General features: G+C 38.8%; 1 protein-coding gene across 3 annotated transcripts in view; it reads right to left on the bottom strand.

The window, feature by feature from the left end:
• Window positions 1–25,610, bottom strand: part of LOC105259628 (MOB-like protein phocein) — a 44,465-nt gene that overhangs the window by 17,493 nt on the left and 1,362 nt on the right. The window contains exons 1-2 of one of the 3 annotated variants that reach the window (XM_045034227.1): window positions 11,785–11,939; window positions 8,060–8,122 (exon numbers count right to left, since the gene is read on the bottom strand). In XM_045034227.1, coding sequence (XP_044890162.1) covers window positions 8,060–8,122; window positions 11,785–11,844 — 123 coding nt within the window. In that variant the 5' untranslated portion in view covers window positions 11,845–11,939. Of the gene's footprint in view, window positions 1–8,059; window positions 8,123–11,213; window positions 11,234–11,784; window positions 11,940–25,610 lie in introns of those variants that run through there. The other 2 variants (XM_045034228.1, XM_045034230.1) reach the window with 2 other exon arrangements.

The raw sequence follows: 25,610 nt of genomic DNA, 5'->3' as shown, positions 1-25,610 counted from the left end.
ATCCAAAATCTATAAAGAACTCACCAAACTCCACACCCAAAAAATAAATAATCCAGTGAAGAAATGGGCAGAAGACATGAATAGACACTTTTCCAAAGAAGACATCCAGATGGCCAACTGACACATGAAAAAATGCTCAATGTCACTCATCATCAGGGAAATACAAATCAAAACTACAATGAGATATCACCTCACACCGGTCAGAATGGCTAAAATGAACAAATCAGGAGACCATAGATGTTGGCGAGGATGTGAAGAAACGGGAACCCTCTTACACTGCTGGTGGGAATGCAAACTGGTATAGCTGTTCTTGAAAACAGTGTGGAGCTTCCTCAAAAAATTAAAAACAGATCTCCCCTATGACCCAGCAATAGCACTGCTAGGAATTTACCCAAGGGATACAGGAATGCTGATGTATAGGGGCACATGTACCCCAATGTTTACAACAGCACTTTCAACAATAGCCAAATTATGGAAAGAGCCTAAATATCCATCAACTGATAAATGGATAAAGAAGATGTGGTTTTTATATACAATGGAATACTACTTGGCAATGAGTAAGAATGAAATCTGGCCATTTGCAGCAACGTGGATGGAACTGGAGGGTATTATGCTAAGTGAAATAAGCCAGGCAGAGAAAGACAGATACCATATGTTTTCACTCATATGTGGATCTTGAGAAATGTTAACAGAAGGCCATGGGGGAGGGGAAGGGGAAAAAAAAAGTTACAGAGAGGGAAGGAGGCAAACCATAAGAAACTCTTAAGGACTGAGAACAAACCAAGGGTAGATGGGGAGTGGGGGAGAGGGAAAAGTGGGTGATGGGCAGGGAGGAGGGCACTTGTTGGGATGAGCACTAGGTATTATATGGAAACCAATTTGACAATAAATTAAAAAAAAAAGAGATTTAAAACCAAAAAATTAATTAAATTAAAAAAAAAAAGAAAAAGAAATGTTCTAATGCTCCCTAAATATAATGTTTACCTTACGGAAATTTTTATATTGTTTCTGAGTTATTAGTACTATTAGCAATTTCTGTTCATTCTGAAAAATTATTTTTATCATTCTCAAAACATCTGAAAACTAAAGATTTACAACTGTAATGTTTCTCTATCCTGTCCCTGTCACACATAATGTAGTATAAATCTAAACTTGGATTAATTTTTTCAAGTGCATCACAAGATACACAAATATGAAATGGTGAAAAAAAAGCAAGAATTGGCCCTATCATGAAAAGCTGTAATATTCTTAAGTACATTTTCAACATTATCTTTATTATGTTACTTATTTAGTAATTCAGTTAAATGGAAAAGTAGTACCATTACTACGCAAAACTTTTGCTGCTGAATTTTAACGCTAAGAGAGAGGTTTTGAAGCTGAGTAAATTATACAACTATTATTTAAGAAACTAGCTTTGTACTCTTTAAGAAATTCTACCAAAAAAAAAAATCCAGAAAACAACTCACAAGAGTGTTCTTTATGCTTCCAAGAACTTTAAAATCCTAACTTACCACCATTTCTTGAAAAGAATTTTTTCAGGTAGCTTGTAAAGGTTTTACCACTTCTACTTCATACTGTCACCTGATCAAGCTCACTAGCATTTCAGATGCTCTCAGCATATACTTACTTCCCATGCCTTTCAAGTCTCCTCAGTACAGGAATATACTATACCATAGTTCTGGACTAAGTTTAAAAAAAAAAAAAAGGCACAAAATTCTTCCTTCTGTTATGAAAAAGGCACAAACATATCCTTCCAGTGATTTATTCCTGTGGGCTGTAATTATTAAGAATTACAATGATCTAGTATGGTGTTTTACAGAAGATTTTTCCTAAAGCAGTTTTTGGATATCATTTGGGAACAGTAAAATACCATTCAAAAGCATTTTATTGCTTCCAGTTCTAGGTAAGATGGAGTAAACACACATCAACTTTTCTCTCCCACCGTACACAATTATAAAATCTGGACAGAATGCATGGTATAGCAATTTGAGATCTTTGAAGAACAAATATCAAAAAGAAGAGCTGAAAAGATCACCAGATTCAAAGTATCACTGAACTCGCAGTGAAGTTGTGATGTTTCTTTTCCCCTCTGGTATCCCCTGGCCTAAACTCAATATAGGATGCAACCCAAAAATGAGCTCTGTTGGTGCTAAAAGATCCAGGAGAAACTACATAGTTCTGGCTCAAGGAGTGGAAAATGGTACTCCTAAAAGCTCAAAAAGAATGAAAGAAAGCTGCTGGCTTTTTGCCCTCTGCTTTTTCTCCACTTTCATAGCCTATGCCTAAGACAATTCCACAATGGCAGCAAAAGCAGCTGGCAACAGAAAAATTCAAGAGACAAAATTCTTAGGAAGAGAAATCGTCCTCTCCATTTGGTGGTGGATCAAACCCTATTTCTTTTTCTTCTCTTTGTCTTCCCACAACTGCAGCACAATTCTAGTAAGTGGTTTCTGGTTGGAAGATCAAAAAGGTGGGCCCCAGGGAACCAGAATGTATCAGAGAGATATTAAAGAGAGCAAAATTCAGAAATGTGACCCCATAAAGTGTTTATGAACTCCTGGGCTCAATCCTAATCTGCGCATGCCCACATACATTGATCTGATCATAATTAGCACATGACAGACTTTGAGAAATGAACTAACAGATATACCTCCACCCAGGCTGACCACAGATTGGTACACACAGAACAGATTCAAGGAGGAGTACAAAGATTTGAAATCTGAGCAAACACTGGAACCTCAGTCAGGTTGGAACTGGCAACCTGTATCTAACGAGGTCAGATACCTGCTAAAACAAAAATAACATTCTCCGTGGGAGTAAATAAGACCAAAGTCTCAACATAATATTCAAAATGTCCAGAATACAATTCAAAATTACTCAGTATACAAAGAATATGTGAAAATCTTAATTCAAGAAGATGAGTGAACTGGGGGAAGGGAGTAGTGGAAAGTTGTTATTGTTTAATGGACACAGAGTTTCAGCTGTTAAAGATGAAAAAGTTCTGCAGATAGAGGTTATAATGATTCACAATAATGTGAATATATTTAATGCCACAGAGCTACACACTTAAAGGGCCCCTTTATAGTGTAAGCTATACACTTAAGCTGGCTCAATCGGTAGATCTCAGGGTCATGAATTTGAGCCCCACGCTGGGGGCAAAAATATAAATAAAATAAATTTTTTTAAAAAGTACACTTAAAAATGGCAAAATGGTAAATATATTTACCACAATAGAGAAAAGCAGAATGAACAACAAATAAAAACCTCAAAGAAATCCATGCTTAGACACATAATGAAGCTGCCAAAAACTAAAGATAAGCCAGTGAAAAAAGACACATGACCTACAAAATATTTTAAAAACTGCCACTTTCTCATCAGAAACCACAGACAGAAGGAACTGACACAACATGTTCAAAGTGCTGAAAGAAAGAATTATCAACCCAGAATTCTATATCTAACAAAAATACCCTTCAGGAATGAAGATAAAGACATTTTCAGATGAAAGAAAACAAAAGATAATTTCTAGCCAGCAGATCACTCTAAAAGAATTGCTAAAGGAAGTTCTTTAGACAGAAGGGGGAAAATATAACACCAGAAGAAAACTCAGAATCAAGAAAAACAGAAATTATAAATATCTGGGTATAATTATAATAGGCCATTCTCCTCCTGAGTTCTTTGAAATATGTTTTGGCAGACGACAGCAAAAATATAACATTGACTAATGGGGTTTCCAATGTATATAAATGTAATATTGACAAGAAAAGCATAAAGGGATAATGGGATCCATAGGATGATAGTTTCTACATTATATATTTCAAATATATTATACAGAGGCACCTGGTGGCTCAGTTGGTTGGGTGTCTGACTCGTGATCTTGTGGTCAAGGGACCAAGCCCTGCAGCAGACTCTGTGCTGAGCATGGAGCCTGCCTGGGATTCTCTCTCCCTCTCTCTCAAAATAAATAAACTTAAAAAAATATATTACATAAAGAGACAGACAAAATTAGAATTAAGATAGAACACTAAAAATGTTCAATCTGTAAAAAGGCAGAAAAGAGGAAACGAACAACAACAACAAAAAACCCAGAGGGAACAACCTAGATGGTAGACCGAAATGTAAACATATCTACCAGTAACTAAATTAATATTAAATGGCCTAAATACACCCATTAAAAGACACACACTATCACACACACACAAAAAAAAAAAAACAAGAAAAGATAACCCAACTATACACCATCTACAAGAAACTTACTTCAAATATAGGTAGATTAAAAGTAAAAGGATGGAAAAAGATATACCATACAAACATCAATCAAGAGGAAGCTGCAAGGAATGAAAGCTGGTTCAGTATTAATTAAAAAAACAGGGTGTCTGTTTCCGATTCTGTGTCTCCCTCTCTCTTTGCCCCTCCCCCGTTCATGCTTTGTCTCTCTCTGTCCCAAAAATAAAATAAACGTTGAAAAAAAAACAAAAACAAAAACAAAAACAAAAAACAGGGTGTCTGGCAGGCTCAGTTGGGAAGCATGTTGAACTCAACACTCCCCAATTTCAAAACTTACTACAAAGCTATAGTAGTCAAAACAATGTAGTATTGGTATAAGGATAGACATACAGACCAATGGAACTGAATGAGCCCAAAGAAATAATCCTTACACATATAGTCACATAATTTTTGACAAGTGTGCCAAGACCATTCAATGAGGATAGCCATTTAAACCATTTTTTTTTTTTCAACATTTTTATTTATTTTTGGGACAGAGAGAGACAGAGCATGAACGGGGAGGGGCAGAGAGAGAGGGAGACACAGAATCAGAAACAGGCTCCAGGCTCTGAGCCATCAGCCCAGAGCCCGATGCGGGGCTCGAACTCACGGACCGCGAGATCGTGACCTGGCTGAAGTCGGGCGCTTACCGACTGCGCCACCCAGGCGCCCCAAAACCATTTTTAAGTGTATAGTTCAGTGGCATTAATTACATTCACAATGTTGTGCAATCAAAGAAAAGACCCAATGGCTTCAGTGGTGAATTTTACCAAACATTTCAAGAATACCAATCCTGGAATGCCTGGATGGCTCAGTCGGTTAAGTATCCAACTTCTGTTCAGGTCATGATCTCATGGTTCATGAGTTTGAGGCTCATGTCAGGCTCTCTGCTGCCAGCAGAGCCTGCTTCGGATCCTCTGTCCCCCTCTCTCCCTGCCCCTGCCCTGCTAGCACTCTCTCCTTCTCTCTAAAAATAAAGATAGATTAAAAAATAATAACAACAACAACAAAAAAAATAAAGAACACCAATCCTCTTAAAGCTGTTCTAAAAAATCAAAGAGGAGGGAATACTTCCTAACTCATTCTAGGATGTCAGCATTGCCTGACACCAAAGTCAAACAAAGACACGTGAGGAAAACTAGAAACCAGTATCCCTTATGAATACTGACACAAAAAATCCTGGCAAGCCAAATTCAACAGCAAATTAAGAGAATTGTAGATCATTATCAAGGGGGATTTATTTCTAGAATGCAAGGATGGTTCAAGATACAAAAACTGATATATATGCCTCATTAACAAAATGAAGGGGGAAAAATCACATGTTCATTTGAATTGGTATATTTGACAAAATTCAACACCTTTTTAGGTCAAAAACAGTCAACAAACTACAAACAGAAGGAAACCAGTAACATAATAACTCAACATAATCAAGGTCACGTATGAAAAACCCACAGTGCACCTCATACTCAATGTGAAAGACTGAAAGCTTTCCTCTTAAGATCAAGAACAAGATGCCTACTTTTGCCACTTCTATTCAAAGGAGTATTAGCAGTTTGGGCCAGAGCAATTAGGTAAGAAAAAGAAATAAAAGGCAACCAGATTAGAAAGGAAGAAGTCAAATTGTTTACAGATGACATGTTCTCAATATGTACCTAAAGATTACACACACACACACACACACAAAGTTCCAACTAATAAATTCAACAAAGTAGCAGCACACAACCTCTACTTTTAAAGGGAGATGGCTCAGGTCATGATCTCACAGTTCGAGCCCCACACTGGGTTCCATGCTGACAGTGCAGAGCCTGCTTGGGATTCTCTCTGTCACTCTTACCCCTCCCTGGCTCACTCTTTCTGTCTCTCAAAAATAAATAAAATAAATAACAAACTTAAAAAAAATTTTTTTAAGGGAGAAATATCCACACACTTTTCCTGTAATTTTTCCCAATTTCCAGGCATAGAACTCTAGGTTTATATTTCTGTGTCTTCCACAAGGCCTGTCTCATTGCCCAATAAATATTTGCTGATTGAACAATACATTCTTTAAAGGCAATGAACAAATAAAGCCATTCATTCATGAATATTCTTCCATTTCCTGTGCTAAATATTATACTGAGTCCATTCGAAAGGTTTTCAGTATTTCTGTTAATATCATGAATTGGTTTTTATGCTCAAAGAATTCAACTGTATTTCTGTTTGATTTCCCAGAATCTTCAAATAACACAATAAATCCAAACAGCTTCTACTTCTATTATCTCACTATCAAGATAAAGCCAAGCCTCTCTTTATTACATATTTTTCCTTTAAATATGTTAGTTAACCAGGGCCCCTGGGTGGCTCAGTTGGTTAAGCGTCTGACTCTTCACTTACACCTGACTCTTGACTTCGGCTCAGGTCACGATTTCACTTTGAGTTGTGAGTTTGAGCCTTACATCAGGCTCTGTGCTGACAGTGTGGAGCCAGCTTGGGATTCTCTCTCTACCCCCCGCTCTCTGCCCCTCCCTTGCTGGCACACGTGCTCTCTCCCAAAATAAATAAATAAACTTCAGAAAAAATGTTAGTTAACCAATGCCAAATCCAACTTACTAGTCCAACTGGTTAACCAATTCCTAGTCTAATTTTACTCATCTTTTTGTTAACCTCTTAATGCAACTTTTAATAATTGGCTATAGCAAGTATTTCTTTCCTAGATTCTAGATTTTACTCATTTTGGAAGAACTATTACATTTTTTTTAAACCCAATGTAGGGTGATTCTCAATAAGAATGTTTAAGAATCCCCTGAGGGGAGGGGCGCCTGGGTGGCTTGGTCGGTTAAGCGTCCGACTTCGGCTCAGGTCATGATCTCATGGTCCGTGAGTTCGAGCCCCGCATCGGGCTCTGGGCTGATGGCTCAGAGCCTGGAGCCTGCTTCAGATTCTGTGTCTCCCTCTCTCTCTGACCCTCCCCCATTCATGCTCTGTCTCTCTCTGTCTCAAAAATAAATAAACGTTAAAAAAAATTAAAAAAAAAAAAAAAAAAAAAAAAAGAATCCCCTGAGGGGCTTTTCAACCCATATAAGTTACAGAAGTCCATCTCCTTGATAATCACTGCCTTAGTGAACTACTTAATAGTGGCAATAACCTAAAAGGAGGCATCTTAGCCCTCAAATGTATTAGAGAGCACAAACATTAAGAGCTAATGGCAACTAAAATTTAAATGTAAATTTAGGGGCGCCTGGGTGGCTTAGTCTGTTAAGCATCCAACTTGTGATTTCGGCTCAGGTCGTGATCTCACAGTCGGGCTCTGCACTGACAGCATCAAGCCTGCTTGGGGTTCTCGTTCTCTCTCTCTCTCTCTCTCTCTCTCTCTCTCTCTCTCTCTCTCTCTCCCCCCCCCCACCTCTCTGCCCCTCTCCTACTTGCACTTACACTCTCTGTCAAAATAAACTTCAAAATAATTTTTAAAAATGTAAGTTTAGATACATGTTCTCAAGTTTCAGTAACCACGTATGCTCTTTCTTCCTACTTAATCGTGTTATTCTAATTTAGCATTCAATTAACTTTGAATTAAATTCACTCTAAAGTAAAATTTGGTACCCTAATTTGGCACATATTAATAGATATTAAAATGTACTTAAGCTTCAGTATAGCTTACTATGCCATCTTAAAACAAAATGAAAGACTGATAAAAGTTTTAAATAGGCATCCTGTTATTTCCATGGATTCTGACTTATGCTAAAAGACATAGGAATATTTAACTACTCCAAGGGAGGCAAAATGCTCAGGTTACTGGAGTTGCAAAAACTATTGTTATTACCTGCTGAACAGCTAGTGTACTGTCCATTTCATCAAAGGATTCATCAGGCCAATTATAGAAATCCTATAAAAAAAAATTCATGGTTAAAGCACATACAAAGTTACAAAGAGGCAACATCATTTTCATTAACTTTAATTCTTAATAAAGTTATACTGGAGAAGAAAGCTCTCATACTATAAACAACATGATTATCAGTGAGTAAGTCAAAGGAACTTTAAAATGAACACCAAGATTTTATTTAACTGAACTACAAGTTAAAATTTTCAACCATAAATCCCTAAACTTTTCATGGATTACCTGAGGAGATAAATCTATCACTTTTTTGTTTATGGTGGTTAAATATCTCTCAAAAAGTTAAGTTGAAAAAAAATCTCCAAGCACTGATTCAGTTTTTACCTAAAGAGAATAGTTTGTGACGGTGGTGGCAGTGGTGGTGGTGCTAGTAGTAGTTATTGTCCACAAGTACTATTTTACACAGACATTATAAATTATTATTCCAATTCCAAACGGTGTTTTAAATTTCTAAATCAAAATATGAGCTCCGCTAAAAAGTAGTCAACCAGTCTTCATTAAGGGCAATTGGTACTTTTGTGGATCACCTTATACCAGTTCTGAAATTCTCTATAAATAGTCCAGTTCACAGACATTCCCCTAAGTATTTAAGAATCTTCCCATCTGATTTTTTTCAGCAAAGTCTACCTATGTATCCTTAGCAGGCAGCACAACATATAGTAGTTGCTTGATAAATGTCTCTGGGGTAAAACTGAGGGAAACAGGAGTAGTGAACCAATGATATATAACCCTGTATCAATCAACATGGGTAAGTCTCCAAAGACTTTAAGCAAAAGCTGGAGCAAATGACAAATTCAGTGTATGATACCACATGAATAAAAATTTAAGAAAGTGCAAAGCATACTTCTGGAGACAATGCATACATAGTAAAAGTATGCAGCAAAGCAATGATAATCACTATCATTTGGTTGGAAGAAGTGAGTAGAAGACAGAAGAATGTGATAAAGAGGGATTTATCTATATTAGTAACATCTTAGTTATGAGAGTAGATGATAGGTATACCTTAAGTGTCTTAAACTTTTCACATTTTTTTATAGTTGCCCTATATGAATGAAAATGAACTAACTTATTTTAATATGTCAGGAGGGGCACCTGGGTAGCTCAGTCAATTATGCATTCCACTCTTGATTTGGGGCCAGGTCATGATCCCATGGTTCCTGAAACTGAGCCCTTTGCTAAGCTCTGCGCTCACAGCTCAGAACCTGCTTGGGATTCTCTCTCTTCCTCTGTCTCTCTCTCTGCCCCTCCTCTGCTTGAGTTCACTTGCTCTTTCTCTCATATTATTTAATGTTATTTAATATGCTCTCATGTTATTTAATAGGTAGATCAAGAAATAAAAATAACTTTCTAGAAATTGTTCCACGATGTTTTTTTCCTAGAGAGCATGTAGTTTTTTAAATTCTTTCTATGCAATTTATACTGAAAATGTTTTCCATCAATATGCTTTGACTATTCTTCCCTTTAAAAAAATTAAGGTAGTTTGTAAAATATTTTGTTTTAAAAATATTAAAACACACATATAGGAATATACAGAAAAGGTATAAAAGTGTTAGCTGGTAACCAAATGTTTTGTCTCATCATAACTGTCATATGCTTTAAACACTTACAAAAGGAACCAAAAATTGGCTTAATGAACATTCTCATGCATTTCATGAAATAAACATTTACTGAAAACCAACTATGTGCCTATATCCCAATCTAACCAATTAAAAAAAAATAGGAAAAAAATAAGTAGAAAGACACCTCACCTACTCTATTATAGTTCTAAATAAATAATTTAGAATAGATCTATTTCACTGAAGGAAATCAATGTGACAGATAAGAAATAGGAAAGAATGCTGCTTAAGCAGTCTTCTTTTTTTAATCCTCACCTTTTCTGTGACATTTTATTTAGCAACCTTGATCTATGACAATGTGGGGAAAAAAGCAAAGGAGAATTCTTATATGTTACTTACTCATAACATAGGAAACAGATGTTACAATATTAACTTAAAATATATTCTTTCTAACCTTTCAAAATTAAGAACTGAGTAAATAAAAATGGATGGCGCTTCTCAGAATGTGAGAACAGGAGTCCACCTCAATATAAAAATATAAAAGCTGATCACTTAAGAGAAGAATCAGAAACAATGTTCCTACAGAATAAGAGGTAAAAGTTTCTGAGAAAAAGAGCATTTATAAAGAAAGTCTGGAAAAAGTAAAAAGCCAGCATATATAATATTGGGGTGCTGGGTGGCTCAGTCGGTTAAGCATGTGGCCTCAGCTCAGGTCAGGATCTCACAGTTCATGAGTTTGAACCCCAAGTCAGGCTCTGTGCTGACAGCTGACAGCCTGGAGCCCACTGGATTCTGTGTCTCCCTCTCTCTGCTCCTCTCCCCCTCCCCTCTATTATGCGCTCGCTCGCGCTCTCTCAAAAATAAACACTAAAAAAATAATTAAAGAAACCATATACAATATGTAAATTCCCAGTGACATGTCCACAAAACTGCCAAAAGTAACTGACAGCTAAATGTGACTCTATAGTAAGACTTTTAAACTAAACTCTCTAAAATTCTGTACTAAAAGCAACTTGATGAATAAACAAGGTCACCAATGAGCCAGAGACTATGTAACCTTGAGCAAATGCAGTCAATTCTCTGGGCTTCAGTTTCCCTGTCTGTAACATGGATCTGGGAAGTGTCTGGATATAAAAGATACTTTGAAAGGACTTCTTTTCCAAAATTCTGTGCAGTATATTAAAATATTTTCTCTGGCATATGGTCAGAGCTCCATGTTTTTTTTCCAGTTTGTTTTCCCCACTTATATCACTTTTTCTTTAAAATTACATTTTAACACATCTCTTCTGATTTTAGAGCACCTATTCAACAGCTGGTGGATTAAGCACATCAAATCTAAATGTCTATTTGAATATTTTCTTAGAATGTGAGGCATCCGCCTTTTGAAAATCCCCCAGAACCAATACCTAAAGGAACACAAACTCACCCCAGATACTGCCTACTAAAAGTTGACAAAACTATTATCAGTTTATTCCCAAACTATGCCTCACACGTAATAACAAGCAATGACATCTAACAAGAGCAACCTGATGATGAAACTTGTTGGGCCAGAGAAAAGCTGGAGCGAGAAATGGTCAAAGGCAAACCTCAGGAGGATAATCGCCACCAGGATCCGGCTAGACAAGCTGGCAGGCAGAAGCCGGGCAGGCACGTCACAGGCCAGGTAGGAACCGGAAGCCAGAACAAGGTTGGCTGTTTACACCCCCTCCCGCCGTGGCGGCACCGACCCTCCCAAAACCCCAGGGTCTCCACCTGGCCGGCCGCGCCCCTCGGACGATAGTCACAATTCAGGGGAGAGACGAGAACAAGTAGTCGCTGCCGACGGGCTCGCACACCGGGGTCCCGGCGGTCACCGCCCGAGGCTCGCACCCAGCCCCTCAGGCCCACCCTCAAGTCAGGGCTCGGCAGGCCTCGCGAGCGGCCGCCACCTCAGCTAGACCCAGGGGTTGAGGCTCCGGAAGAGCAGGCCGGGCACGGGTGCCCCCTGCCCGCCAGCTTACCGCCCCGGCCCAATCTTTTTTCGGGGGCGGCCAGCTTCCAGGTGCGGCGCGGCTCGCCACCGAGAGTCCCCACGCAGAAAAGGTGCAGAGATGGTACCTGCGCCTTGGTGCCCGGCCTGTTCCGCCTCAGCACTGCCGTCCCCTCCGCCATGACCATAGTGCCAAAGTCTAGGCGGCTGGAGTCGGTACCCGGATGTAAGGGAAGGCTGCCTGCGCCGGGGCGGGCGGGGGGAGTCGGGGGGCGGGACGGGGTGGAGCGGAGCTCTGGGTCCGGGCGCCAGGGAGGGGCGGCAACTGAAGGATCAGCCGTGGCCCGCGCGGAGCAGGGCGGGAGGACGGAAAAGAGTACCGGAAAGGAACAGCTGGCGGAGGGAGGGACACGAGAGAAGGAACAGCCGACGACTCGCAAGTCGCGGCGTGGAGGAAGGGACAAACATGGCAGCGAGGACGAGGACTGGCTTTGGGAAAGTCCGCAGGCCCCCACCGAAGCCCGCTTCGGAGTGAGCAAGAGCGTAACACATTGCTGCATCTCCCTGGGTTTAGGTTAGTTACACTCAACGGATAGAGCTTGCACAATGGTGACCGTTTCAGTAAACCTTTGTCCTGGCAGATACCCAGAGAAGCATAATTGTGTCCCGAAATCCTCATAGACAAGCAAAGTGGAAAAACAGGCCAGCAGTCGGAAAATTCCACAGACCCCCGCATGAAACCGACCCAATCTGAAATAAGACTAGGGCTTAGATTGTCAAATGGTATTTCCACCATCCTCTGACTTCAAAGCCAAGGACCTTTTCAATGACAAATTTGTGAAGATAAAAGACTGAGACACTAATTATCTGAGAATGGACGTCTGGTACACAAAATTAACTCGTAGTTTTTGCAAGTCAGAAGCAGGAGGAGGAAATGATGCCCCTTGACAGATGGTGGGAGTTGTATATCTTTACAGGATTCTAAATTTCCTTTGTTGCAAGTTTTAAGTGTTCTCTTACGTTATGAAATCATGGCAGTTTTGGCAAACTTTTGTTTCCTGTTTAGAAACGTTAAATCTTTGATCTGGTTTGAGGGGGGCCATAGGATACCAGATAGAAAGCCAGCTCAAAGGGTGAAAACTGCATATGCTAGGGTGATTTTCAAGAGAATAAAACATCAGATATCCCATCAAATACACTTAAAAGTGTATCAGGAATGCTGAGAAGAGAACTATGTCCCAGCCTCCAAAAATGGAAGAGTGTAAGAGAGGTTGGTTAAATTGAGTAGGAGCAAAGCTGAGTAATTAGCAGTGACTTGAACTTGGCTCAAAGGAGCCTGAGAGCAGGAAGTTGGTTCGTCTTTAAGATTCATTCATTTTGAAAGATGTATAGACTGGTAACTTTTCCAGAACAAGGAACTTAATTCCATCACTACTTCCTAGGATATCAAAAGATTTATTAATTCAACAAATATTTATTAAGCCCCACGATGTGTTCAGCACTGAGGTACAAGTATGAAAAAGCCCAATCTTTAACCATGAATTGCTTAGAGTGTAGCAGTGGAGAAAGATGTGCAATCACCAGTTCTCTTACTAAATACAGTGAGAATCTTGGACAAGTGGCACCGAAATTGTTGCCTCCCAAATAAAGACATGGGGTGGATCTGGGGAGAGCAGAGTGCTAGGTAGGACTATAAATCTTTAAACAACTCTACCTCACTTACTCCAAGGATTAAAGTTAAAATTTCCCAGATTGTGTGGTTATGTCCCTGAATTGTAAATAACAGTTACCTACAATTGAAGGGGCTCATCCTAATGTTCTCTTAAGTCCAGATTTGTTATATTGTTTCAGCTCATCTGAAAAAAAACGAGAAAAAGTGAATAACTAGAATTAAATTCAGAAACAGAATAGGCATTCATCTCTGAAAAATCCGGTAAAGTTGCATTATGATGTCGACTCTGGCCTTGTTTACAGGAAGAACCTTGTTCTTTAGGTTTGAAATGTTTCTAGCTCATAACCTTCACATGTATTTCTTCATCACTCTGCAGATTATGACCTCCAAACAAAACCACATATCTAAACAGTGTTATTTTGGTGGGTGGGGGAAGGGAGGGAAGAAGAAGAGAGCATGATCAGTAATAACAACATGTAATACTGGGTTACTTGAATATTTCAGTTAAAGGAGGAATAGTCTTTTGTTTTTTAATTTTTTTTAACATTTATTTATTTTTGAGAGAGAGACAGTGTGAGCAGGGGAGGGGCAGAGAGAGAGGGAGACACAATCTGAAGCAGGCTCCAGGCTCTGAGCAGTCTGTACAGAGCCTGACCTGGGGCTCGAACTAATGAACCGGGAGATCATGACCTGAGCTGAAGTCAGACGCTTAACCAACTGAACCAACCAGGTGCCCCAGGAACAATCTTTTTTAAGATAAAATGGAAAAGATGGGGCTGGGATTCAGAAAATCGAGATTCTCTTGCCTGTTGACTATAAGACTTTGAACTATCAAATAAGAATCTAGGGTAAGTGGCACCCAAACTGTTTCTTCCCTAAGAGAGACATTTCCTTATTTGTACTGAAAATAGTACACAGCAGTTCTTTCTCTCTACCTCATAGATGATGAAAGCAAGTATAAAAGTAAATATTCATGGAGCACCTGGCTGGCTCAGTTGGTAGAGCATGTGACCCTTGATCTCAAGGTTGTGAGTTCAAACCCCATGTTGGGTGTAGAGATGACTTAAAAATACAATCTTAAAAAAATAGTAAATATTCCTTGACTTTTATTAAAGTTTTAAAAGAAAATATTTTAGAAATCCAAAGTATCATGAACAATTTCAAAAATATCTAACCTGTATGAAATTCTCTTGAGCAAATGCTGAGAAACATGAATAAGATGTATAAGCTACTTTCCTCAAAGAGCTTAAAAATGAATGGGGAAAGGTGATATGTAGATTACTACAAAGCAAAATGTCTGAAGTCTGTTGCTTGCTGTCCATTCTTCACACATGTTCTTTGCAAAACATAGTTTGATCTTGCTCAGTATCCATCTCTTCCCATATGACTAGAGAAAGGTAAACCCACCTCTAGCTGACATGTAAGTCCCTATTGGCTTAAGCCAATGTTTAGTTAAAGGGTAAGCATCTGACTCAATTTTAGCCTTAAGAGATATAAAAGGATATCTGATGGAGGACTTTGGGGAAAGGTTTCTTCTTGAGGAGATACCAAAAGAGATGGTTGAGATGGTCCCTTTTTTCTTCCCATGAATATTGCCAAGTTTGGGACTGCACCTACCACCTTGACTTGAAGGAAGCCAGCCTAAGAGCAAAGCTGACACACTGAATGATGCATGAAGTAGTCAAAATGTACCCTAAAGCATGGGTATTAAAGCATGCAGATTTCATTCCAGGCCAAGCAAAGATGAAGCAGCAGAGAAACATGGGGTTATATGTTCATAGTTGAACAAATTAGTGCCTACATATGGTTTTATACATTTTTCTTTTTTTTTATGTTTATTTTTGGAAAGAGAGAGACAGAGTGCGAGCAGAGGAAGGGCAGAGAGAGGGATATACAGAATCGGAAGCAGGCTCCAGGCTCTGAGCTGTCGGCACAGAGCCCACTGCAGGGCTTGAACTCACAAACTGAGATCATGACCTGAGCCAAAGTTGGATGCTTAACCGACTGAGCCACCCAGGCACCTCTATAAATTTTTCAATGTATTAAAAACAGTTCAAACTTAGACACTTTGACTACAGATGAATAAGATACCAAACTCCTATGGCACTTCACTTTTCTCTCTAGAATTCTAGGATATTTGATCAAATTGGCGATTGTGGTAGCCAGCTGCCAAGATAGCCCCCCAATGATTATTAAATCCCTTATGTACGCTTTTAATAGGTAAACTTTATTTTTATTTTTTCAAGTTTGTTGATTTATTTTGAAAGAGAGAGCTCACAAGTGGGGAGGGACAGAGAGAGGGAGATAATCGCAAGCTGGCTCCACTCTCAGTGTGGAGCCTGATGTGGGGCTCGATCCCACGACCATGAGATCATGACCTGAACAAAATCAAGTCTGTTGCTTAACCAACTGAGCCTCCCAGGCACCCCAAACTTTATTTATTTTGAGAGAGAGAGCCAGCACAAGTGGGGGAGGGGGTGAGAGGGAGAGAGAGTATCCCAAGCAGGCTCCGCAATGTCAGCACAGACCCCAATGTGGGGCTCGAACCCGTGAACTGTGAGATCATGACCTGAGCTGAAATTAGGAGTGGGACACTTAACCAACTGAGCCACCCGGGCACCCCTGTACACTTTTTGTTTATTTTTTTAGTAATCTCTATATCCAATGTGTAACTCTTAACTCATGACCCTGAGATCAAGAGTTACATGCTTTCCCAATGGAGCCAGCCAGTTGCCTCCCTGGTATGTACATTTTTGTGTGGATCTCTTTCATACTAAATTGGGCTGGCCTGTATAATAAGATACTGTGAAAATGATGTGTGACTTCTGATGTTAGGTCATAAAAGACATTGTGGCTTCTGCTTTGCTCTCTTAACTCACCTGCCCAGTGTGAGAAAGCTGCCATGTGTGAAGCAGTTAAGTAGCCTTATGAAGGGTCCTGGTGCAGAACTGAGGTTCCCACCAAAATCAGGCATCAACTTGCTAGAGTGAACCAACCATCTTGGAAGAATAGCCTCGAGGCCCAGACAAGTCTTTGGATGATGGCAGAGATACCCCCCACCAACTAGGACCACCCAAATAAGATGCTCCCAAATTTCTGACCTATGAATACTATGTGAGATGTTTATTGTTGTATTAAGCCAGTAAATTTGGGGTGATTTGTTATGCAGCAATAGGTAATTAATACAGTAATTCCTAAACTTTGAGGAAGAGAAAATATGATCAGAAGAGACCAGTCACAACAGACTATTATCCTTTCCTCTTTTCAATAGGTCACCTAATGTCTTTCATGAATTTAGCAGCACTTCCTATCTTTATTTTCTCAATGACACTAATCTCTAATATTTGCAGGGGCACCTGGCTGGCTCAGTTGGTAGAGCATGTGACTCTGGATCTCAGAGTTGTGAGTTTAAACCCCACGTTAAGGGTAGAGTTTACTTTATTTATTTATTTATTTATTTATTTATTTATTTATTTATTTATTATTTCTTAATGTTTATTTCCTTTTGAGAGAGAGAGAGAGAGAGCAGGGAAGGGGCAGAGAGAGAGGGAGACACAGAATCTGAAGCAGGCTCCAGGCTCCAAGTTGTCAGGACAGATTCCAATACAGGGCTCGAACCCACAAACCATGAGATCATGAACTAAGCTGAAGTTGGACGCTCAACCTACTGAGCCACCCAGGTGCCCCGAGTTTACTTCAAAAATAAATAAATAGGAATGCCTGGGTGGCTCAGTTGGTTAAGCATCCAACTCTTTTTTTTCAGCTGAGGCCATGATCTCATGGGTTTGAGCCCTGCATGGGGCTCTGTGCTGACAGCACGAAGCCTTCTTGGGATTCTCTCCCTCTCTCTCTCTGCCCCTTCCCTGTTTGTGCACACGTGCATAGGTGTTCTCTGTCTCTCAAAATAAATAAACTTAAGAAAAAAAAATAAAAAATAAAATGAAATTATGCTATTAATTTAGTTGTTTATTTCTCCCTCCTGAATTGTATTCATTCCTGTATCTCCAGTAGTGCCTGGAACTTGTTCAACAAAATGAACAACTTAAAAGGAACAAACTGGCCTTTTTGAACTGACACTCAAGTCAGATAAGTAACCCATTGATGCTTTTTCCAAATCAAGTCTCTAGGCTAAATGATACGGAAAGACCATTTTGCAAGACTTGGGATAAATTTTAACATGTCTTAAAGAACTGGGCTTAATCTGTAAATTATGTTTTATAATAGGAAAATCTCCAGATTAAGCTAACATTGAAATTAAAACAAAAACTATAAAAGCACCTATGGAAGAACATGTAAGTATTGGAGAAGATTTTTCAGTTTGACATAATACCCAGAAGCCATGAATTCAGCAATACCAAAATGACTTCCTGCAAGTTCAAAAAACAATAACAAAATCAAAGCCAAAATTATAAAGAACCGATTTCACTAATAAATAAACATATCACACAAACCATAAAAGACCAGTCATCCATTAGAATGATGGGCAGAAAATATTAACAGTCAGTAGGCACTGTCAGTTAATGGTAAAGAAAATAAAGATGGCTGTCAAACACAAGATGCTCATCCTCATTCATAATGATAAAAGTAAAATTTTAAGAATGGCAAAATAAAACCTTTATAACATCCTATATTATTGAGAGTGGGAAGAACTCAGTCTCATACATTGCTGTTAGGCTGTTAATTGATAGAACTTCTATGAAGGGCAACTTGGAGACATGCATGTGTATACACATATATGATCAAAATCCACATACCCTTTGACATAGCAATTACATGTCTAGGAATTTGTCTTTTTTTTTTTTTTAACGTTTATTTATTTTTGAGACAGGGAGAGACAGAGCATGAACAGGGGAGGGTCAGAGAGAGGGAGACACAGAATCTGAAGCAGGCTCCAGGCTCTGAGCTGTCAGCACAGAGCCCAACATGGGGCTCGAACTCACAAAACGTGAGATCATGACCTGAGCCGAAGTCGGCCGCTTAACTGACTGAGCCACCCAGGCGCCCCTAGGAATTTGTCTTAAAAATATACTTGTTCACATGTGCAAAATAATATATGCAAAAATTTTATTCAGTGCAGAAGTGTTTCTAATAGCATAAGACTAGAATTTAAATATCCATCAGTGGAGGGGCACCTGGGTGGTTCAGTCAATTAAGCACCTGACTCTTGATTTCAGCTCAGGTCATGATCTCTTGATTCATGGGTTCGAGCCCTGTGTCAGGCTCTGTGATGACAGCACAGAGCTTGGGATTATGTCCCTTCTCTCACAAAAATAAACATTTATAAATAAATAAATATTCATCAGTGGAGAATGCTTAAATTATGGCTCATCCATATAATAGAACATTATATGGCTATAATGAGAATTTTAAGAAGCTCCTTATGTACTTTATAGATTAATTCCAATTTGTTAATACAAAAAAGGTTCCAAATGGTATATATGGAATGTTTCTTGAAAAAAAAAAGATATTTCACATACATGACATGTATGTATGCATGTCCTTGCATGCATACACACACACACACACACACACACACACACACACACACAATGTATACATAAAATATCCCTCAAAATATAAATCGTAACACTAGGTACCTCTAAGGATGGAACTGTGTGGCTGGGGGACAGGGAAGGGAAGGATATTTTTCACTGTGTATCTTTTCAGTGTATATCCTTTTGAATTTTTAACTACATGAATGTTATCTACTTTTAAATAATGTAAGAAAAAAAAAAGTAAGAGGCCTGACTCAAAATGTTAAGGAATGTCTGGTGCCCTCCTTTTACAATTAATTCTTAAACTAAGAGGAGCTATGTGATTTGTCACATGTCGCATAACTAGTATGTAAGCAACACAGGATCAGAGCTTAGATTTGATTAGGCTTTCTCTTTAAAGTTGCTTAATGGCAAAAGAAACCATGTAAACACTCTCCACATAAATAAATCAAAACATTAAAAACAAAATTTTTTTTTTTTTAATGGGGCACCTGGGTGGCTCAGTTTGTTAAGCGACTGACTTCAGCTCAGGTCATGATCTTAGGGTTCATGAGTTTGAGCCCCGCAAAGGGCTCTGTGCTGACAGCTCAGAGCCTGGAGCCTGCTTCCAATTCTGTGTCTCCCTCTCTCTCTCTGCACCTCCCCCACTCGCTTGCTCTCTCTCAAACATTAAAAAAAAAGTTTTTTAATCAGAAGTTCAAAACTCTATTTTGTTGTGGGTGCAGTGAAAACAGCAATTAACTTGGTGGAAGAGACATGATTTGGTATCACTCTGGAGAGCAATCTGGCAGTCCTTATCAAGAAGGTTAAAAGTGTTCATAACCAGTTTGTGCATTGTTGAAAGAGTACAGAGAAGACTTGTCTTATCAAATATCAAACTTGAATACAAAAGTTTGTTTATATTTATATTGAATACAATGTGGTAGAATAGAGAAATCAATGGGACAATCCTATAAAACCCAGGAATAGACTTAAAGATTTAATGTATAATAAAGATGTTACCTCAAACTTCAAGGTGGGGAGTGGTGGTGGGTAAAAACAAATAATAAAGCTGAGACAAGCTAGTCATTACTTACAAAATAAAAGTCAGATACATAGACCCTACAGTAAATAAATTATGGATTAATTAAATGTTCAAAAGACAAAACTACAAGAATGAGATTTGAGTAGCTACAAAAACCTGCACATCAAATTAGGACAAATATAAAAAGTTAGTACCTCCAACATATAAAACCTTATGATCCATGTTGGTTGGTAGTAATGTAAAATGGTGCAGCCACTATGCAAAACAGTATAGAAGTTCCTCAAAAAATTAACAATAGAGGGATGACTGGGTGTCTCAGTCTGTTAAGCTGACTCTCGATTTGGGCTTAGGTCATGATCTCACAATTCATGAGTTCAACTGGGCTCTGCACAGACACTGCGGAGCCTGCTTGGAATTCTCTCTCAAAATGAATAAGCTTAAAAAAAAAAAGATGCAGAGGTGGGTGCCTGGGTGGGTCAGTCAGCTAAGCATCCAACTCTTGGTCATGGTCTCATGGTTTGTGAGATCAAGCCCCATGTTGGCCTCTGCGCTGACAGCATGGAGCTTGCTTGGGATTCTCTCTCCCTCTTCCTCTGTCCCTCCCCTGCTGGTACCCCTACCCTTCAAAAGAAATAAATAAATAAGCTTTAAAAAAATAGGGGGGCACCTGGCTGGCTCAGTCAGTAGAACATGTGACTCTTTTTTTTCCCTTTTTTTAATGTTTATTTTTGAGAGAGAAAGAGCAAGTGGGGAAGGGGCAGAGAGAGGGAGACACAGAATCTGAAACAGGCTCCAGGCTCTGAGCTGTCAGCACAGAGCACGATGTGGGGCTTGAACTCACGAACCATGAGATTATGACCTGAGTTGAAGTCGGATGCTTAACCAACTGAGCCACCCAGGCACCCCAAGGAACATGTGACTGTTGATCTTGGAGTTGTGAGTTGGAGCCCCGTGTTGGGTATAGAGATTACTTAAAAAAAAAAAAAATTCTTTAAAAACAAATACTGTAGTCCTATCTAGCAATCCCACTTCTGTGTATTTGTCCAAAAGAATTGAAATCAGAATCTCTAAGAGATGGTAGCACTTCCATAATTGCAGCACGATTCACAAGAGCTAAGATGTGGAAACAACCTAAATGTTCATCCACTAGAAGAATGGATAAATATGGCATATAGATACAATGGGATATTATTCAGCTTTAAACAAGGAAATACTGCAATGTGACATGACTAAACCTTGAGGACATTATAAGTGAAATATTCAAACACACGACAAATACTACATGATTCCATTTATGACTTATCTAAAATAGTCACTCATAGAAGCAGAGTAGAATGGTGGTTGCCAAGAACTAGGGAGAGGAGGGAAATGGGGAACTACTAATCAAGACATAATGATCCACATAAGCAAGACGAAAAAGTCCTAGAGATGTGCTGTACAACCCTATGCCTATAATTAAAAATACTGTATTGTAAGTTAAAAATCTGTTAAGGTAAATCTCATGTTGTGTTCTTACATAAACAGAACAATAAAATAGAAATGAAATCTTATAATGCCAACTTTTTAAATAAAAATCTTTGTAAAACATACATTTTCTACCTAATAGGAGGGAAAACAATCTTAATGGTAATGCTCATACAACACAATAGCTCCCTGGGAATTTTATTATCAATTTCCCAAATTTTTTGTGGAGAATAGTTTAAGCCATGCTTTTAAGTCAAACAAATCTGAGTTCAATCCCAAACTATGACTTAAAATTGGTGTCACCTGGAGCGCCTGGGTGGCTCAGCCGGTTAAGTGGCTGACTTCAGCTCAGGTCACGATCTAACGGTTCATGAGTTCAAGCCCTGCATTGGGCTCTGTGCTGACAGCTCAGGGCCTGGAGCCTGCTTCAGAATCTGTGTCTCCCTCTCACTCTGCCCCTCCCCTGCTCACACTGTCTCTCGCTCTCTAAAATAAACATTAAAATTTTTTTTAAAAAATGGTGTCAACCTGAGCAAGTTATTCTTTCACCTATGAGGAAAGGAGTATCTGCCTCACAGGGCTGCTAGGATTACATGCAGTTAAACCAGATTATGTTAAATGCCTAGAACAGTGCCTGGAAATGCTCAAGAATAGCATTATCACAAAAATTCCTGTTGGAATTTTACCTACTTTAATTCTTCACTATTTTTGTTTGATCAAAGGGTAAATGACAACATATTATTGTGAAACACAGTTCCCCACCCTCAACACCATTATTTTCACCCCAAATTTCTCATGCCAAAATCCTTTTCCCTATTAATTCCCAATATAATCTCACAACCTAAAATTATTTTTTTTAAAGCAATTCTGCTAGAGAAGCATTATGGGACTACTTCCAGGAGACAAAAAAATTCCATCCTTCTAAATTAGGTTACAAATGGAGCCCTGAAATTTTTTTAAAAAATATTTTTTTGAGAGAGTGCGAGTGGGGGAAGGGGCAAAGAGAGAGGGAGACACAGAATCCGAAGCAGGCTCCAGGATCTAAGCTGTCAGCAGAGAGCCCGATGTGGGGCTTTTGAACTCAAGGACGGTGAGATCATGACTCGAGGCGAAGTCAGACACCTACTGACTGAGCCACCCAGGAGCCCCTATGGAGCCCTGAAATTTTAAATACACCAGGTAATTCTAAGAATGAACCAAGGTTTGGAAATTATCACCTTGGGATCTCAAAACTCATTCGCTTGGGTGTTCAGAAAACAGAATTGGGAAATGGTAAAGCCATGGCCTCTGGACTGGATTCCTAACTCTACTATTTACCAGCCAGGTAGCCTTGAACAAGTTTCCTCATCTCCTCTGAGTCAGTTTTGTCATTGGTAAAACCAGGACATCTGTGCTCAACAAGGTTTTAAGAGCAAAGCACATTATCTAGCTGTGCCTAGGGCACAGTAGGACACTGATGACCCGCTCCGATACTGTAAATAGAGCTTTTAATCATAATTTTTATCTTAGTATGACAAAAATTAAGCCTTAGTATACCAATGACACTTACATTAATGTAAATATTCACATACTTGCCCGATGAGGACATGACCAAAAGTTGACACCATTATTGCATGCCATTTACAATTTGAGTCAGCTTTCAATTCCACAAGACAAATATAGGGCATATCTTTAAAACATGATCACTGGGATGCCAGGGTGGCTCAATCGGTTGAGCGTCCGGATTCGGCTCAGGTCATGATCTCACAGCTCATGAGTTCGAGCCCCGCTTCGGGCTCTGTGCTGACAGTTCAGAGCCTGGAGCCTGCTTCTACTTCTGTGTCTCCCTCTCTCTGCCCCCTAACCCACTCGCATTGTCTGTCTCTCTCAAAATTTAAAAAAAAAAAAAAAAAAAAAAAAAAAATCACAGACTGATCTAGAAAATAAATTTGACCACCAAGAATGGTCTGAGAGGTAAAGTTTAGGAGTTGGTAATCAAGTTTGGGGTAGGACTGTTTGGGTTCCAATCTTAACCTTCCCTAGCTGCTACTACTAAAAAAAAAAAAAAAAAAAAAAAAAAAAAAAAAATCAAGCTATTTGTTCAGCTGTTTCCTATTTGTTAAATTCAACAAATTATATACTAAATACCAATAATTAGCACTCAAGTACCACCCAACCCTGATACCACAGTGGTTTATCAAGCAGAATTTAAATAATGTATGTCAAGTTGCTTACTTATCTGACAAAAACAGCCACAGGTGAAGTTCCGGTCAGCAGCATCTGGAGATGGACTGATTATGTCCAAATCCTGGCTTTGCCACTTCCTACGGAGCGTGCTTGGTTATTACTTAACCTGTGTGCGTGTGCCTTACCTTCCTCCAGATGCAGGAGGAAGCATCACAGCATTGTTGAAAGATCACACCAATGGATACACACCAAGTACCCACAACAGTAGCCAGTACCCAGAAAAATGCTCCTGAGGCCTTGGCTATAAACACTATCACACAGCACCTGACACATAAAAAGCACTCAACCAATGGTAGCCATAAAACCTTGCCATGGACTTTTTTCAAAGCAAATAATAGTACAAAGTTTTAAAAACTGGAAATGTTCACTAAGTTTCTCTAAATACTTCAGAAACAAGACATTTAAACACTAGATTCTATAAATGATAAAGTATACTTTAATAAAAGCTTGTTATATATGAAATTAGAATGATACCTTAAAAAAATTTTTAATGTTCACTTATTTTTGAAAGAGAGGGAGAGACAGTGTGAGCAGTGGAGGAGCAGAAAGAGGGAGACAGAATCTGAAGCAGGTTCCAGGCTGAGCCTTCTGTATAGAACTCACCAACCGTGAGATTATGACCTGAGCCAAAGTCAGATGCTTAACCGACCTAGCCACCCAGGCACCCCTGAATATTGCTATTTTTTAAAACATAAATGTAAATCCATGGTTTTGTGTCAGCATAATTTTTTTTATTATTTTTGAGAGAGAGTGAGTGAGTGCGAGCGGGGGAGGAGCTGAGAGAAGGGGACAGGGGATCTCAATCGGGATCTGACAGCAGACAGCCAGATGCAGGGCTTGAACTCAAGAACCATGAGACGACTGGAGCTGAAGTTGGATGCTTAACCAAATGAGTCACGCAGGTGCCCCTGTATTAACGTAATTTCTGTAATCTAAATTCAATGTGAAAGCTAGAGTGCATATTTCCCAGAATTCTCTGTAAGTTACTTGGGGAAAAAAAACATACTAGAGAACCCTAAAAAATCTTAAATCACCAAATAAAGATTAACCACTCATTTATGCATTTTTATTTGGTAATATTTAGATCAATACACTATAACTAAATTTTAGAGACACTGGATGTCATTAGTTTGGATACCATTAGTTTATTATAAAAGAGAGACATGAAAATTATTTACATGATGAAAGATTTCACAACTTCACTGGAATGGGCAGCTTCACTTCATGCCATTTCAATAATGACTTATTTCAGTCTACATACTTTCCGAGAATGTCACCATCTCTAAATAAGAAATAATCCTGCAAATAAAGAAAACCATTAGTTAAGAAAACTAATAACAAATACTTAACTTATAGGAAATATTAAATTTACACACCTTGTCATCTAGAACTACTTTGGTGCCTCCATATTCTGGGAGAAGAACTTTATCTCCAACTTTCACACTGACTGGTTGGATCTCTCCACCCTTAAGAAAATAAGGATATTTATTAGTAAAGACATCTAGATCACCAAAAACTTACACCTAACTTTTATTAATCAAATGTGCTCATTCAAATCAAGTGTTAAAAAAGGACTTAGTGGCCAAGTGATATGATTTACATTATAATCGTAGTTCACTCAAAAATATCACTGTAGAATTACACTTTGAAATAATGCATACCTGGAGCTTACACCAAAACCTGCTTTCAGTGTAAAGTTCAACGAGTTATACTGGAAAGCTAACTTAAGCAAATTTTTTAACTACTAAATATTAACTTCTAGACTATATAAATCAGTTTTTAAGACCAGATATACAGATGTCATGTTTTAACTTCTTCCAACACAAAAATTCAAGAGGAGTTTCCAGAATTTGGAACATATACTTCTTTTGTGACTCAATATCCTTTTCATTAAAGTAAAAATTTAAGAAGAGACTGCAGCATAGTGCCCACTCCCCAGAGACTTCCTATTCCTGACTCTGGGACAGCTGTTCCTAGAGCTTTCTTAGGGGCAACTGGAACAATGAATGCAATTAATGTATTTGACCCTAAAGGCATTTATTGTGTATTCTGGCTGACTTTCAGGTCTGAGGT

Source organism: Felis catus, chromosome C1 (genome assembly GCF_018350175.1).
Source record: "Felis catus isolate Fca126 chromosome C1, F.catus_Fca126_mat1.0, whole genome shotgun sequence".
Classification (NCBI taxonomy): domain Eukaryota; kingdom Metazoa; phylum Chordata; class Mammalia; order Carnivora; family Felidae; genus Felis; species Felis catus.
This window is presented reverse-complemented; position numbering and strand designations above follow the sequence as displayed.